Source organism: Pipra filicauda, unplaced genomic scaffold (genome assembly GCF_003945595.2).
Source record: "Pipra filicauda isolate LSUMZ 115617 unplaced genomic scaffold, ASM394559v2 scaffold225_size1262401_pilon, whole genome shotgun sequence".
NCBI classification, from domain to species: Eukaryota; Metazoa; Chordata; class Aves; order Passeriformes; family Pipridae; genus Pipra; species Pipra filicauda.
In genome coordinates this window covers 1,243,748-1,261,130 of record NW_024104338.1, presented here as the reverse complement: position 1 = coordinate 1,261,130, position 17,383 = coordinate 1,243,748, and the positions used below count along the sequence as shown (strand labels likewise).

At 36.2% G+C, this 17,383-nt stretch overlaps 1 protein-coding gene across 1 annotated transcript in view; it reads right to left on the bottom strand.

Moving 5' to 3' along the window:
• Positions 1–2,252: 2,252 nt before the first annotated feature.
• LOC120323276 (CUB and sushi domain-containing protein 3-like) overlaps positions 2,253–17,383 on the bottom strand; it is a gene marked incomplete at its 3' end in the record, with an annotated part of 76,575 nt that continues 61,444 nt past the window's right edge. Inside the window, exon 2 of the mRNA XM_039381451.1 lies at positions 2,253–2,475. Coding sequence (XP_039237385.1) covers positions 2,253–2,475 — 223 coding nt within the window. The remainder of the gene's footprint in view (positions 2,476–17,383) is intronic.

The window sequence follows — 17,383 nt, the reverse complement described above, 5'->3', positions numbered from 1 at the left end:
CTCACAGGATCACAGAATAATAAAATCATGGAATGTTTTGGTTCGCAAGATGATCTAGTTCCAACTCTCACTGTCGTGGGCAGGGACATCTTTCCCTAAATCAGGTTACTCAAAACCAAGGATTTCTTGGGAACTTGTTCCAGTATCTTATTACCCTCTTTGTAAAGAATTTCTTCCTCATATCTAATCTTAATCATAAAATCATAGAATGTTAAGGGGTTGGAAGGGACCTTAAAGACCATCTAGTCCCAAATCTCCTGCCATGGGCAGGAACACCTCCCAGTAAACCAGGTTGCTCAAGGCCTTATCCAACCTAGCTTTGAACACTGCCAGGGTTGGGGCATCCACAAGCTCCTTGGACAACCTGTTCCAGTATCTCACCACCCTCACAGTAAAACTTTCCTTCCTAATATCTAACCTAAATTTCCCCTCTTTCAGTTTGTACCCATTACTCCTTGTCCTACCACTACAGTTCTTGATGAAGAGTCCTTCTCTGGCTTCCCTGTAGGCCCTTTTCAAATACTGGAAGATTGCTGTGAGGTCTCTACACAATCTTCTCTTCTCCAGGCTGAACAGTCCCAACTTTCTCAGCCTGTCTTTGTCAGGGAGGTGCTCAAGTCCTCATCTACCCTCTTTTAAGTTTAAAACCATTGCCCTTTGTCCTGTCACTAGAGGCCCTGGTAAAAAGTCTCTATCCATCTTTCTCGTAAGTCCCCTTTAAGTATTGAAAGGTCACAATATGGTCTCCCTGGAGCCTTCTGTTCTCAAGGCTGAACAACCCCAGCTCTCTCAGCCTTTCTTCATAGGAGAGGTGCTCCAGCCCTCTGATCATTTTGGTGGACTTATTTGGACTTGCTCCAATAGGTCGATGCTTTTCTTGTGCTGGGAGCCTTGGAGTTGGACACAGTTCTCCAGGTGGGGTCTCACAAAAGCAAACCAGAGAGGAAGAATCAGCTCCCTCAGCTTACTGCTCATGCTTCTTTTGATGCAGCCTGGGATATAGTTGGCTTTCTGAGCTGTAACTGCACATTGCAGGTTCGTGTCCAATTTTTTGTCCATCCATCTATCTATCTATCTATCTATCTATCTATCTATCTATCTATCTATCTATCTATCTCCCCAAGTCCTTCTCTTCAAGACTGCTCTCAATCCATTCATCTCCCAGTCTGTATTGACACTGAGAATTGACCAGACCCAGGTGCAGGATGTTACACTTGGCCTCGTTGAACTTCATGAGGTTCTTCTGGGCCCACTCCTCCAGTCTGTCAATGTCCTGGATGGCATCCCCTCCCTCAAGCAAATCAACTGCACCACTCAACTTGGTGTCATCTGCAAACTTGCTGAGGGTGCACTCAATCCCACTGTCTACATCATTAACAAAGATACTGAATAGTCTTGGTCCCAATACAGACTCCCTGAAGGACACCATTTGTTGCTGATCTCTGTACTTTAAGCTCTTGACTGCAACTCTTTGGATGTGGCCATGCAGCCACTGCACTATCCATCAAATAGTCCATCCATCAAATACATATCTCTCCTATTTAACAACAAGGCTGTTGTGTGGGGCCATGCCAAAGGCCTTACAGAAGTCTAGGCAGATGACGACTTACAGAAATCAAGACAGATAATAATAAAAATAACTAGCAAGTGTGTGACTAATATATCTGTTGCAATTGCTGAAATATTATGTATTCCTCAAGCTGCAACCTTCCAGAACTGAAAATCTGGGCCATGACTCTGAAATAGACTCAGGTAAAAAATGTTCTGTGACCCATCACACTCTTGATATTTCAAACTGATTTTTTCACTGTTGTAATCCCTTTTTGTTAGAAGATGCTCATATACAATTACAAAAAAATAATTATCTAGTCCATCTTAAATATGTTATATTTTCTTGATCTTGATCAAAAGCCTCCTGTTGAAAAGAATACAAAAGTTCCACTGCTACTAGATCATGCAAACTGAGACCTCTACAATCTCATACTCACTTTACATTCATTTATCCATGCCCATATGTTTCTTAATTAATTACATTTTGTTGAGACAACTTTTATGAGGGCTAGATTAATTTCAGCACTTACTTTAACTAAAATTAAAGCACATGATCCAGATTTTGGCACTTACACTTAATTAAAGTTCACCCTAAAGACTAAATATGAAAGAAATAATTTTAAAACATTAGCTTTAACTATATTCTCATATATTTTTAAGATATTAGTACAAATTAGATTTTATTAATATTTATGCATTACCTTGTCCTAAAGTTTGCAGGATGAGGATGCCCATCATATAATGACAAATAATCATATTCTTCTTCTAGAGCAAAAGACTGAAAGACGATTTGTATTCTGTTTCTTTCTTCTGCTATTATAACCCATGTACAGTTTGCACCATTTGGATATCCATATGGGAAGCCAGGGCTTTCTATAGTGCCATTAAGTCCTTTTAAAGTTCCACCACAGGTATAAATAAATCCTAAAAAAGATACCAAGGAAACAAAAGTCAGCAATTCATTTTTATATCAATCTTCAATAGAATACATCACTAGAATTCATGATTTCTGAAAAAAATATCAAATTATTTCTTAGCAAATACAGCATTTAGAAAGAAAAAGCCAATGTTTTAATACAAATGCTGGCCACTTAATGCAAAACAACCCCACCCACCTAACAAATGTGTTTTCCATACTGTTTATGTAAAGGCATATGGTAGCATCTTTGCAAATAAATATATATAACAACATCTATGACTAAATTTGTCTGTGAGGCAAAGTATCCACATCAATTCTCTTTTTTGACAAAAGGAAGCGAAACAGTCAGAGCAAAGCAAACAAATCTCTTTTGGTACAGGTCTGATACAGATTAAACCTATTAATCTTGTGGTCCTTCTCCACATATTTTGGGGCTGTAAGAGGCTAAAAGGCTACTTATTATGAACAAGCTTTTCCCAGTCAATAATTCTGGGTCATGAAAGCTGTCTACTTAAAAGACTTAATCTGAGATACCACCATCATGTATGTCATGTAAATATTAAGATGAACGTGTTTTGACTGACCCTAAGTGGGTGTTGTTCAACTCCGGTGGGCAGGGAAGACCCCCAGAGCCAATCCCTCACCCACCACACCCCACACCCCCCGTCCGCTCCCTCGCAGTGGGATGGGAGAGAGAATGGAAAGAGTAACATGAGAAAACTCATGGGTCAAGATAAGGACAGTTTAACAGGTACAGCAAAAGCTGTACATGTAAACAAAGAATATGAAGGAATTCATTGGCTACTCTGCCAGGCAGGTGTTCAGCCATCTCCAGGAAAGCAGGGCTACATCATGCCTAATGGTTACATGGGAAGACAAACATCATAACCCTGAACATGGTCCCTTCCTCCTCCTTTCCATCAGCATTTGTCACTGAGCGTGACATCACATGGTATGGAATATCCCTTTCATATGTTATAGAATATCCCTGTCATTGTTTGGAGTAATCTGTGTCCCAGCTGTGTCCCCTCCCAACTTCTTGCCCATCCCCAGCTGATTTGCTGTGACAGGCAGCATGATAAGCAGAGAAGGCCTTGATGCTGTGTAAGCACTGCTCAGGAATAACTAAAATATCCTTGTGCTATCAACACTGCTTTGGTCACAAATCTAAAACATAATACCACAGGATCTACTATGAAGAAAATTAAGTCTATCCTAGCCAAATTCAGTACAGTGGGTCAAAGGTGAAAGGTTGCTCTGCCAATAGATTCTTTTTAAAATGAACGTTACCAAATTTCAGAAATGGCCCCTACATTCAAACACTGATTTTTCTTGGATTATAACAAATTTTCTTCTTATATAGAAAATCCATTCTCTGAGAAAAATAAGAGCACAAGAATAATTATAAAAAAGTCTCCTTCAAGTCACTGTGTCCTGGTAGGACAGGTCCTTTTCTAAACTTTTGTTCCAAGTTCTAATGCTCAGTTACAGCAGTTCCTAACTCATTTTGGGGCTTTAGGATATTTTTTCTTTCCACCAGGTTTGCAGTCTGACTGTAGGTCTGCGTCCTCTCTCCAGGCCTTCTGCTCTCTTACCCCTTAAATATTAGATCAGCTTTCCTGCTTCGCCTTTTGCACCCCCAAAGCTTCTCTTTCCCAAGCACGCTCAAAGCAAGCCCCCTCTGCTGGGGGGGGATTTCATCAACTGAGAGACAGCATGAAACACTGAGCTGCTCTTTCACAGAAACACGATATACATTTCACAACAAACTACAAACAAACAAACCAGATGCCGACTCTTTAATTATACACACATGTATATATTTGAGCTCATTAAATCATCTTCTTCATGGCATATTCACAAGCTTGTCTTCGCACTGAGCATTTATATGTGCAGAGACCCCCTTCTCTGAAGTACTAAGCAGAAATCTCTTAAGATTTTACACTTTGTGTTGCTACACTGTAAAGTTACTTTTCTTGACAACAGAAGAGGGAGACATAAAATGTTTTTATCTCGGTCTTTTCATGTTTATCTCCAATGGTGAGAAAAGATGCCTCTTATGAAGTATGACTACTGTTTCAATACAAATATCACTGTATCAGATATATAGGACAAAAAGGGAATGGAAGATCCTCTTAGAAAGTAATTAGGCCTTTGCCTCATCTGACATGTATAGCAAATTTTACCTTCTACTGTGAATTAGCTTAGAGAATTCATTCTCATATCAGTGCCTGCACAATTTTCATTGTTAGGAGTTTGTTTTATTTATCTCTTTCTGTATCTCCCTCATATACTTGAACTATTTTTAAATCTCTTTTATGTGTTATTATTTATTATTTAAGCTCAGCTGTTTTATTTAGCACTTTAAAAGTCTTTTGGAATAGAGTTTGTGCACAAGTCACTTTACAAAATTAAACTACATCATAAGCTCTTCATCCTAGAACTCTAACACTTCCCAAAAAATACAGTCACTGAAATAAGACTTTAAATAGCTGTGTGCACATATTTATCAGTTTAGTTTTTCCTAGAAATCTCTTACTGAGGCATATTCAATTGAATTAGAGAAAAAACTTACAGAGAGAGAGACTTGAAAACTAAATAGCATATACTGTAAATTTTTATGCATCTCCCCAGACCAAGTGTGGAAAGCACAGTGTAAACTTTGTCTCAGCATCATAATATAGCTCCATAATTTAGAACCTTTGTTGCTGTACTTATGTCATGAAAGCTTTCAATTACATTTGGACTGTTCTGTTTATTCAATACAAACTACAAAGAAAAAAATCAAATATAATAGGTCTTCTGTTACCAAAATTAAATTATATTTTAAAAAAACCAAAGCCAAAACTAGAGCCACAACTATGAGTGAGCAGAACCTTGTGAGATAACACACTATTTATTAAGGAATGTAATGCTTCATATTGGATCCAATAATTGGTCCTATCCATAAATATATATGAAATATAAAGTTTCACAACTTATAAAAGTTCCACTTCTTTTATTCCATACCCAAACCATAACAAAAGAGAATTATTCATATTCTGCATGATGATAGAACTTGGGTATTTTTCTGAGATGACTAGTAGAATGTAACACAGCTATGCACGTGTCAGAAGATACATTTTTAATTCCAAGAATGGAAAAAACACCAACAAACCAACAGTGAAGTTTAATTTTGATAGGCCTACTTTTTTAGTCTATAAAATAAAAAAAATCATGCCAACAGACTCCATACAACACGTACTTTAATCTCTGCTTTCATATGTTAATACATTCTGTGATGTTCTTCACCTTGGCAGTCCAACTTGGTTATGATCAAAATAGACAGCGTGCATTAACTGACTGGTCTGATCAAATGTGGAAAACATGACATTTATTTTCAAGAGGTAAAATTCATGCTGAAATAACTAGTAACATATACTGTGATCTTTTTCATCTAGATTTCAGAACTAGCATTCCAAAAAGAATTTACTTGCAAACTGCTTTTCATTAAGGGGAAGGTTTTATTCAAAGCACACAATGAAGAATTTTGAATAGCTTGAAGTTAGAATAGAAAAGAAAAATTCTTGTTGAAGCAAGTATGAAGATGAACAACACCACTCATGATATTCTTTTAATAGTGAGTATGATTCAAAGTTTCCATTGCATTGTTTTTTACCAGATTTTAAAATTCAGATGTTTAATTCTCATCAATTTTACATGGATAAATATTTCTTTAAATCAAAAAACACAGCCGCTCTTTCTGATTTCAGTCATCCTCTGATTCATTGTGGGATTACAGTAAGCATCAGTAACATCAGTTCTTAATCTACTTATTCACCTTTCGTTGCCTTCTAGCAAAGCAAGTAATACTTACACCATATCCACACCCCTTGCCCTTGGATTTCTCATAAATATGCTCACTCAGTACACAACAAGATTGTCTTTGGCTTTTTCTCTTCCTTCTGACCATTCAATTGTACTGTTTAATAACATATGTCCACACCACTCACCTCCCTAGTACTCCACACCTTTTGTTTAATCTTCTTTGTTTAATACAGTGTTCTTTAATAGCAGTCATTATCATAAGATAATTACACTGAGTCTGCATTGATTAACACACTCTCACATTTCTAAGTTGCTTGTGTATTTCCTTTTAAAGAGGTATTTAATACTTGCTGTCATTTGTTTTAAAAGCAAACTGAGAAAATGGAAGATGATTTGTTCATATGCTGCTTTTTTTCTTCAGTATCCTTTCTGATAAGCCAATCTCCTTTCATTTCTTTGACTTGCACCTATCTTAAAGCACAGTCAATAGTATCTTACAGTATTCCTTAGCCATGTCATCCTTGTTCACCTCCCCTTTTTTGTGCAATAAACCTATTTGCAACATTATTCTTTTCCCCCTGGTTGGTGACTCTATTCCATTCAGAGTCCATCAACTTTGTTCATTTATCTCTCCTGCTCTTTACGTGTTTCTGCAAGACCTTTACTCTTTACGATCTTTGATCACCTGACTGTATTGAGCAGCAAGGAGCAGCTACTTTTTATGCTGATCATAAATCAGGAAGGACTGTTCTCCTAATTCTCTTCTGTTTTGCTGCATTCTCTTTCTGTTCACTTACGTTATCATCACCTTAGATTTTGTGGTTAGCACGTCTAAGAACCTACTGGAGTGCAACAGGGATAGATTTCATAGCGATGTGAACCCACCCCTATTTTGTGAACCCTTTCCTTCCTGCAATCAATCCTTCTCATTCTTGGAAAATATATACACAATATTTCTTTCTAAACCATCTTACCATTTCTATAATTTTACTTGTCCTGTCATGCCTCACACCAAGATCTTTGAGCCCAATTATGAAAATGAGAATAGGACACTCTCCAGATGTAATGATTGCATTTTACTTTGGACTGTGTTTGAAATTTATCTTTTTATCTCTTCTCATCATGTCTTAATTCTCTTTAATTTATGCTTTTCCATTTCGCGTTATGCCTCTTTTCTGCATTAAACAAATCTCCTTTCTCTAACCTTAACTTCCAACACTAAGTTTTATTGAATTTTTTTCACTTGAGTACAAACCTGGAAGGCAATCATCTCTAATGCACTGAACTTATTAGTTCCTACTTACTCTCCACCTTTTTCTCTGCCTCCCTCAAATGCCCAGCAGCTTGCATGCTTCTTTCTTACTGTACCATGTTTCCATATGAACAGACTGCTGACTTTTACACTAAGGACACTCACTGGTGTCCATTCCTACCAGAACATTATAACTCCCTCTTTCTTCATGAGTCTCACATTTCACCTGGGATAGGCATGGAAGGTGTACATACCAGCAGCAACCCTGCAGCACAGAACACCAGAACAGAAGTAGACTGCACCTGGGTAGCAGTTTGCAGTGGGATAGGTGTCCATGCTAGCTACAAGGCGTTAGAACTGCTGCTGTTTTAGAAAAGTCTATCTTGTATTCATATAGATCTCTATGCCTGCTTAACTCAACTCTGCTTCAAAGAATCCTCACTTCCATCTCAGCTCCAATAGCAGCTTTTACAATGAGCATTCTACCAGGTGAGCAAAGCCTACATTTGATAGGCTGACCAGAGATAATTGTTATTTTCTTATGTTTAATTTCCCAAAATAATAAAAATTTAGAATCATAGAATCATAAAATGGTTTGGGTTGGAAGGGACCTTAAAGATCATCTAGTTCCAAACCCCTGCTGTGGACAGAAGCACCTTCCACTAGATCAAGTTGCTCAAAGCCTCAATCCAACCTGGCCTTGAACACTACAGGGATGGGACATCCACAACATCTCTGGGAACACTGCTCCAGTATCTCACCACCCTCACAGCAAAGAATTTCTTCCTAATATGTGATTTAAACCTACCATCTGTCAGTTTAAAATAATTTTCCTTTTTCCTATCACTACACGTCTTTCTAAAAAGTCCCTCTCCAGCCTTCTTGTTGGTCCCATGTAGGTATCAGAAGGTACCTGCTGTAAGGGATCCCTGGAGCCTGAACAACTCCAACTCAGTTCCAACTCTTCTGTCATGGTTATGTCTATCTTTGCGGGTTGCTTTTTACTTTCTATTTTTGTCAATCATTGTTTTTTACATATAATGCTTATTTCCTTCATTTTTAGACTGTTTTCTTTAGTCTCAGAGATGCTTGATAAAGCCTTATAAAAGAACCAAAAACCGCAACAAAAATCTTGTGTTTGTGAAGGGCATAAAGTAAGAAAAACACTGAAACACCTTGGTGAAAATCAGCTCTTAGGAGTTCCAGGAAATTGAGGACTTCTTAACTAAATTGACATTTCATTTCATTTTGTTCTTAAAAGCATTTTCTTTCACAAATAAGATATTTGGATGCCTAATCTTTGCACAACTTACTGGAAATTGGGCCACTATGAAGTTTAGATATTATGAAGTTTTCAAAAGAAGTCCATTTTAAACTTTTTAATCTATGATTTGTATCATTTTAATGCTATGAGAAAATATAGTGATACTTTTTGGCAAATAACTGAGTAAAATAGATTGCCTTGCCCTTGTATAAGCTATAATAAGGTATTAAAATGACTTTTCTAATCTTTTGGTGGGATTGACTGGAAACTCTATAACAAACTCAATGGAACTGGTATGGAATACCAGCCAAACAGAAGCTACCACTGTAAATCATCACCACATTTGAAACACTTTATGGAGGGACTGCTTTTCCTTCAGAGAGAAATTTCTTATCTCTGTTTCAGACACCTTTTCTGAAAGAGGTTTAGAAATATTTTAGTGTTGTCTTCCACTTGTCTCAGCTGTGAAAACTAGTAGAAGGACGAAAGATTCTGTTCCCTCATGTCAACACTGAGTGTGTTACTTGTTTAAAGAAACATAAGGTCTAAAATACAACAGGACTGCTCTTGTTCACATGGAATACATCCTGAGGAGCAGAAGACTTAAAATGGAAAGATGGCAAAAGAAGCAACTGGTTTTCGTGTAACAAAAGTACATAAGGAAATACTCTCTATAAAATAAAGATTGAAACAAAAGTAACCTCTGGAAAAAATCAAGATATATTTAGTACTACACATTTAAAGCTGAAATGTCCCATAACATTAATTAGTTTTCAAATTAACTGTAGTGTAACAGGAGAACAGTCAATATAATGTTGACGTGAATTCCCAAAATTTAAAGCCCATTGGCATACACAGTAAACCTCTGTCATTATGTAGCTGGTTCATTAAAATTGGGAAGGGAAAGGAAGGTTTGGGAAGGTTTGGGAAGGTTTGGGAAGGGAAAACAAACAAAAGAAAAAAAAAAAAGAAAAATAAGAAAGCACAATTACAGTATATTTCATCTGGTAGTTTGACATCTTCCAGCAGTTTCAGACAAGTGATAGAGAGCAGATTATTGTAAATCTAAGTAACCACCTTGAAATTCAAATACAGCTTTAGAGAAAGAAAGAAAAGAGAGAGAGAGAGAGAGAGAAAGAAAGAAAGAGAGAAAGAAAGAAAGAAACAAAGAGAGAGAGAGAGAGAAAGAAAGAAAGAAAGAAAGAAAGAAAGAAAAAGAAAGAAAGAAAGAAAGAAAGAAAGAAAGAAAGAAAGAAAGAAAGAAAGAAAGAAAGAAAGAAAGAAAGAAAGAAAGAAAAAGAAAGAAAGAAAGAAAAAAACTCCCATAAGCCTTCTAAAACATCGTAGATTTTGTTAAATTCTAAAAGGGAGTGGGTGGAAGGGTTAAGAAAAGTCAGAATGAGGATAAAAGTTCCAGTAAGCATTCAGATAGGAAATAAGCATTATCAACAAATATTATGCTGATTTGAAGCAACTTCAACAAGATTAGAAAAGATTTTGAAGACTCAGTGCTCGGAAAATCCAGACAAAATTAAGGCTCTGTTTTAAGTTTCTGCCAATAGTAATTAAACATAGAATGGCTCAGTATCTACTGTACACTACCACAGACCATCTTCCTATTCTGTTTTCTTTTTAAAAAAGTAAGACACCCTTCTATGGCAGCTCAGATCGCTTCAGATGTAAACAGCCTATAAAGTCTTCTCATTCCTTCAGAGGGATGACCTTCAGAAGAAATGTAATTTAAAAAAAAATGAAACAAACACATTCCTGCTTTAGATAACATGGAAGTTCAGACCTTTGAAACTCTGCTATAAACCTGAGAAGAAAAAAATGCATAACCAGTGTTGCATGTTTCTGAAATACTACGTTTCCCAGTGAAACATATATAAAACTTGATGTTAATAGTTACTTTGTGATGCCATTACTGTAGGGTTGAAAATTAAAGGAAGTAGCAGCTGGAAAAGCCAACTGTAGTCTTTGATACCATCCAAACTCCAGTGAGTTTTCTGTTTTTCATTTTCTAGATCATATAATAATGAAAAAAACCCAAAGCCACTTCAAAGAGACACAGACTATATAAGGGTCAAGTGAATGCAAGGAGATCAGGAGCACTTCTCATGAAAGATTTCACACTATGGGACAGTTTCTGACAGTTCTTAAAAATGAAGGGAGTACAATTTAAACATTTTGGAAAAATGTAAACATCTTTTACTAATAGAAATTAATTCTGTCTTCATTTACTAAAAAAATTTTCTAAAAAAGGTAATTTTTAATCAAAGTAGCTTTTTAATATAGTAAAAAATAATTCTTCTGATCTAAAAATCTACAGACCGCTACTATTTTTTCAATGTTTTTGTGTGGCTGAATACAAAGATAATTTTTCAGATATTGTCAGTTCTGCTTAATTTTTAATTTTCAATTAATTTGCATTGTACATTTCTGCATTTGCAGTAGGCCAAAGTATTAACATCTTTACCATGTCCTTCCATGTGTCATAAATATTTGTTTTGTATCATAAGACAGAATCTATGTTTCAGTAGTCCATTGAGGCAGTTCAGACTGAGGAAGGGTAAAAAATAAGTTAAAGAGTGTTGTTAGTTACTGAGATATCCGAGTTTGTAAGACTTTCAATGATCCCTCATTTACTGATAGCATAAAACCAGTAATTTAGTTTTATCAATATTTTTATATTATATTTATTCCTGGTAATTATTTCAATTTAAAAAGTAAATATCACCACTAGAGAGTCTGACCCTAAAATTTTTAGTATTTAACAAATAAAACAGTTGTCCAAAAAGAAAATCAGAGATTTCCTTCTCCGTACACTAGAAAACACTTTGAAGTCATGAAAAACTTTCTGGACAAGGTATTAAAAGTGCTAATAATACTGTTCTACAAAAATAGGTGAACAAATGTGTCCAACTCTCTGGCATTGATAGCTTCTTGATTTGATCTGACATTTTAGACTATTTAATAGAGATAACAACGCTAAAATGTCATAGAGCCAAGCAATACAATCAAGTGCTGTTTCAGACTTTAGTTTGGTCCCGATAGTCACAGGACCATTGAAGGTGTTGCTATTACTCTATATATTTATTCTGGTCCCTCCCAGAGAAAATTTGCTTCTGTAGAGGTAGACAGGTGAACCCCAAGTTGTTATATTACTGCAAACTTTTGGGAGCTTATGTGAATAATTATGTTTTAAACATAGCTGATGAGCAGCATCCCTGGGCAGCTGTCTTCATTATGGCAGAGAGTTACAGAGGGACAAGAAAGACAATATTAACTGATTCATCCATGCCAGCTGATTTTGCCATCCTATCATGTGAGATAAACACCAACACACAGTCATCATCATCAGGAAAAGATGAATTATCTCTCTGCCTGGCTTGATAAAGCTTGATGCTACTCTGTCACCATTTGCAGAAAGGAGAAGGAGGAATAAATATTTAATGATGTCACTGGTATCTTCTTTTCCCTCCTCCATTGAAAATAGTAAACAAATAAAAACACAACCACACCAGCCCAGCATCAAAGAAAACCCATTTCTGCTCCAGACCTGACCAGTAAACCTTTTCCATAGTCCTGCCAACATCTTCTAAACAAAAATGCTGTATCACTGAACTGGGGATATAGAATACATTTAGAGAAAAAGGTTATGTGAAAAGCCGGACTGAAGAACTGTGAAAGGAGTCTACACAAAATGTACGGAAGAAAAACAAACAAACAAACAAAACAAAACAGTAAAGGCAAACAGTGCAGCAGAGAAGTCACAGAAACTGTGACTATCTGACTTGGATAGCATAGTTTAACTTGACACGTAAAACTGTTTTAGAGAATAGTTATACCATTCTATTTTATTAAGTTATTCTGGTAAATATTGAGATATTATTGTTGATTAGATGTCTTCATGTTCATTTTTATGGGACAAAGGAATTTGGCATCTTATTGATTGGAATTTGGACAGACTTTACTAATGTGCCAGGTATTACGTATTCACCAATGCATCCTACATACTATTATGCTACAATTGCAAACAATTTATGCATGGGAAAAATGCAGATGTCTAGACTGAGTCTTTCTTCTCGGGTTTCAGCTTATATCAGCACAAAAAAAAAAAAAAAGGATAAAGTGCTAATTATTTCTTGAGACTTAATGACAGTTTGTTATATAATAGCCCCAGGCACAGTCTTGGACATTCAGTTCCTTTCTCCCAGTCATTAATACTCGGCAGGGGCCAGTGTCTTTTCTGATCAAGTAAGCAAAACACGTCATTTTCTATTAAATTGTGTGACTTTACAACTTTAATTGATGTGCTCCCTGGTTTTAGCTTATTTCACCTTTTGGCAACTGGTACTCCAAGTGTCTCATCCATTCTGCAGTACTGATGTCTGCTTTCAGTAGCTAATATCTCTGAAATTAATCAGTACCCAATTTTTAAAAAATTGCTGGTAATATCGCCAGTGGCTTATCATGAATAATCATCCCCTCTGACATGACAAACTAGCTCTAACAGGAAAGCCATTACTTTGAAACAAATTGTACTGCATTGAAATATTCTCAGTAGTAAAGAATCTCAGTACAGTATTAAAGCTTGCTCAATTTGAAACAAAGAGAAGAGAGACCTTGCTGTCTTCCTCATGTCGTATTCTCTTTATCAAATATTAGATATTAGCAGTGTCTTACCTAATAAAATTTTCAGAAGGGAAGCACTTTTTTTTTTTACTTTTATTTTTATTTTAGCATTAAAAAAAACCAGCACCTTTACTAAGGTGCCTCTTGGCACCTTAGTAAAAATATTACGGAGCTCACCTCTTTTTTTTATGCTGTTTTTCATTCCTAAACCAAAGACATTGTTGGTTACTGATTCATTACTTCTTTGCGGTACATGAAAATGTCTGCTTATAACAGAGCAAATATGAATACACAGGCAGCCTATTACATGGGAAACATTTTGAAAATATTTGATTTCTGAATATACGCATGTATCAGAATGCAGATAGACAGATAGATAGATAGATAGGCAGGCAACACACGTACCTATAATACTTCTTTAGGAAACTAAAATGTTCTTTTTATTACCCCACACTGATCCCCGTGATAAGGAAATGCTCAGTCTCATTCTGTGCAAGGTGTAGGAGTGGAATTTGGATTGAATTTTGGTAAAAAAATATTGGGGCATGGTAGAAGATTTCATCAGAGTCAAAAAGCTTTCACTGTTATCAAAGTACCTGTCTCAGAAGAGATGTGAGCACCTTGTGTGGCCCTGTCTCTTCAGTGATGGTTGGCGCACTTGGAAGCAGAATTGATTTGAATGTTTGGATACAACTTTTTGTCTTTTTTTTTCTTTTCTTTCCTTTTTTTCCATATAATATGAGTTTGTTAAATCAAGTCATCTCTGAATGTATATCCAAACACATTTTGATCAGGGTTTCTTAATGCCAAAGTGAACTTCTAGCCTAACTAAAAGTGACATCCCATGTAATAGCTAGCTGTTCACAGTAATTACTGGGGTATACTAAACTCAATTTCAAGTCCTCGATCTCTGTGTTCTCCCAATTTGTGTGTCCCACCGAGTATTGAACATAGGTTAATTGCAAGTCAGCTTCATGCTGTATCTTCTAGAGTGTCTTAGTTCTCATTAAAGTTGTTACTGAAGATCGAAGCCAAATTTGCAAACTGTTTCTGTAAAAGCAGATTTATTTTCCAACCTTAATTGTATGTCCAGTGACTTCTGTGCCAGTGTATCCACAGTCCTCTAACTACTGAATGCAGTCCAGGGGTTTAAGTCATCTTTATGTTCCAGTACTGACATTTATTCTTCTCTCATCTGCTTACAAATGAGATACAAAGAGTAGAATTTGATTAAATGTGGGCGTTTACAATGTTCTAACAGCAAGGCTTCTGTTATTATCAGTGGAGTCCTGGACAACAGATTCAGCAACGCTTAGTCATATACATCAGACTGCAATCAAATAAAATGACTCCATACAGTTTCTGTTGGTTACAACACAGATTTAAGTATCTAGATCAACTTAGATGTCTGCAGGTGCCTAATGTCAAGTGAAAGAATCCTGCCTAAGATACATCAGCAGTTTAGTCCTTTCCAACCATTATATTAATATCTTTTTGCATTGCTTGAGAAGCAAGACAAAGACAGTAGTAAATTCAGGGAAAATTGGGAAATTACTTAGTTGGGCAATCCTCAGTATTTACTTCTAATTTTACCTGTAAGGTTCAAAAGTGTTTTCTTTGCCTTTCCTGAAAGAGATGAGGGCCAGGTACCTGAGCAGTGCATACTCAACATCTGGTCTCCATTTCCTACTTGCACATTACAAAATGGATTTGGCATCATTGCTGCCATCACTGTACCATGTACAGAAGAATGTAACATGGCCAGCACAGCAAGGAGAAATCTGTCAGCACTTTCCAACAGTACTAACTGAAGTCATCACATCTCCTTGGTAATGGCAGGAGCATCAAGCTGGTTTGTTTCAACTCTCTGTAACAGGTTCCTCCCAGATCCACGAGGTGCAGAAGGCAAACAGGCTGCTTGACTGCTCCCTGCCTCTGTAGGAGAGGCAGATGCAGGGAATCCCTGAGAGTCTCAAATCCTAAAATCAGATATTTCTGTGCACGGGGTGGAGTTAATGGAGAGATGGCAGTGAAGAGGAAAAGAACAGTGTGTAATCGCAATACTGCTTAACCAGCTCATCAAGAGAAACGTGACGAAAATTGTATTAGCTCTGCAGCTGGTGCAAATGAATGCTCCACACTGGGTTTCTTTCGAGAGCGCCTCAGCTCACATCACACCAGTGAGCAACAGCAACAGCTTTATGGGAACAACCGTAAGCATTCGAACAAGAGCTAGAGAGCAAGAACAGTACTTACTGAAAAACACCCCAACAGTAACCCTCTGTCTGCCTCCTTCCCACACAAAATCTTTTCCTTGGTTATAAAACTTCTGTATGAGTGCAAAATGTGATGCAATCATGAATTTTAATTAGTGCTTAGTGTGCCAGTAGAAGTCTCTACAGAAGTAAGGTGTGGTATATTCTTTTCTGTCTTATTTACTATCTCTATAATTAGGACTGTGTGATTATGCTATCAGTGCAGTGAAGCAAGAATGGAATCCACACCCAGTATGCATAATTTACCCAGTCTGCATGGAAATTACAGAATTTTCAAACAAAACATAATTATATTTTTATGTTTCTGTTAATTACTTTGTTGTAATTTGAGGGATGTGACTAGGGTAATAATGCACTGTAATAAGCTGAAATCAATGCAAAGTGAATCCAAAAACTTTTGAAAAATAGCACTTACTTCTTGGATGTAAAGGATGTGTTGACTTCTTTGAATTTTTGTGGCAAACAGCATATGATTCATGCTGCGGGGGGGAATACAACTGCATTCAAAAATCCAGATTTCTAGGCTATAATTGCATCCTACTAAGACAGTGTAATTGTTAACATGGAAAGGCTCTTTGAATAAGTAATATGAAGTGGTATATCAAGGCAAAACGTTGTTATGATTTGAGTTGATTAACAGAGTAACTCTTAGAACTCACTAGAAAGCTCAAAGAGAGCAGATCTCCATTTAAAGAATCTGGATATATCTATACGCAGATTCTGAGACTTCTTTCAAACTTTAGAAGTTCATTAAAGCTCTCTGAAAGTTCATCATATCTGCAAAAAGAAAATTCAGAGAGGACTTCTCAGTATTTCAAAATCAAAACAAATCATGGGGACCACTCCAAGAGGATACCTTCAAAAACAATAATGCTAGAGTACATTGCATCTTTATTTGTCTGATAAATGTTTCAGGAACTAAAGGGGGAATCAGAATTAACTCTAATTGTGATTTAATTTTTTTAAGTGCCACTGGACTTAATGCATTAACCACCAAATGAAACCAACCCACTAGCTTTGATTTGAAATAGAAGTTTAGATACCCAGAAATATGTCCTAATACTCAGAAATGCTGAGAATATTTATTTACATTAATTATCAATATATTTTTAGATTTAATTTAGAAAATATGGGACATGTTCTCCAGATCTTGTTTCCTTTTATCACTTTGTGATTCTGTTCAAAAACATCACAAAAACTCTTCACTTGCACACCAAAAACCATGTGATAGTCCAGCAGAAATTGTAAAACAATGAAAAAACACCAACCCTATGCATCCAATGAAATATGTATTTTAACAACATTGAGGTATATTCCAAAATTATATTCAGAATGGAGAAAATCTGAAGATTTAACTTACTTCCTTTCTTTGTACTTTATTCTTTGTCAAAAAAGAATCTGTATTTATTCTCGTTTACAATGCTTTGTCAAAGACAATCTATCATTAATTGTGGGTAATGTCTTCCTAGATGGTCCTATTCGGCAAAACAATTATGCACATTCTCAACATGAGACATTCTGTCCTGCGTTGCCTGTAGATTTGATTAATATTTTCCCTGTGTAAATCTGTAATCATAAATGTTCATAGGGTTAATGACCCCATGCAGAGTAATAAACAGCAAGAATAATTGAAATAATCTGTTTAAAGTTGTTCATGGCTCTATGAAATTCTGAATTGA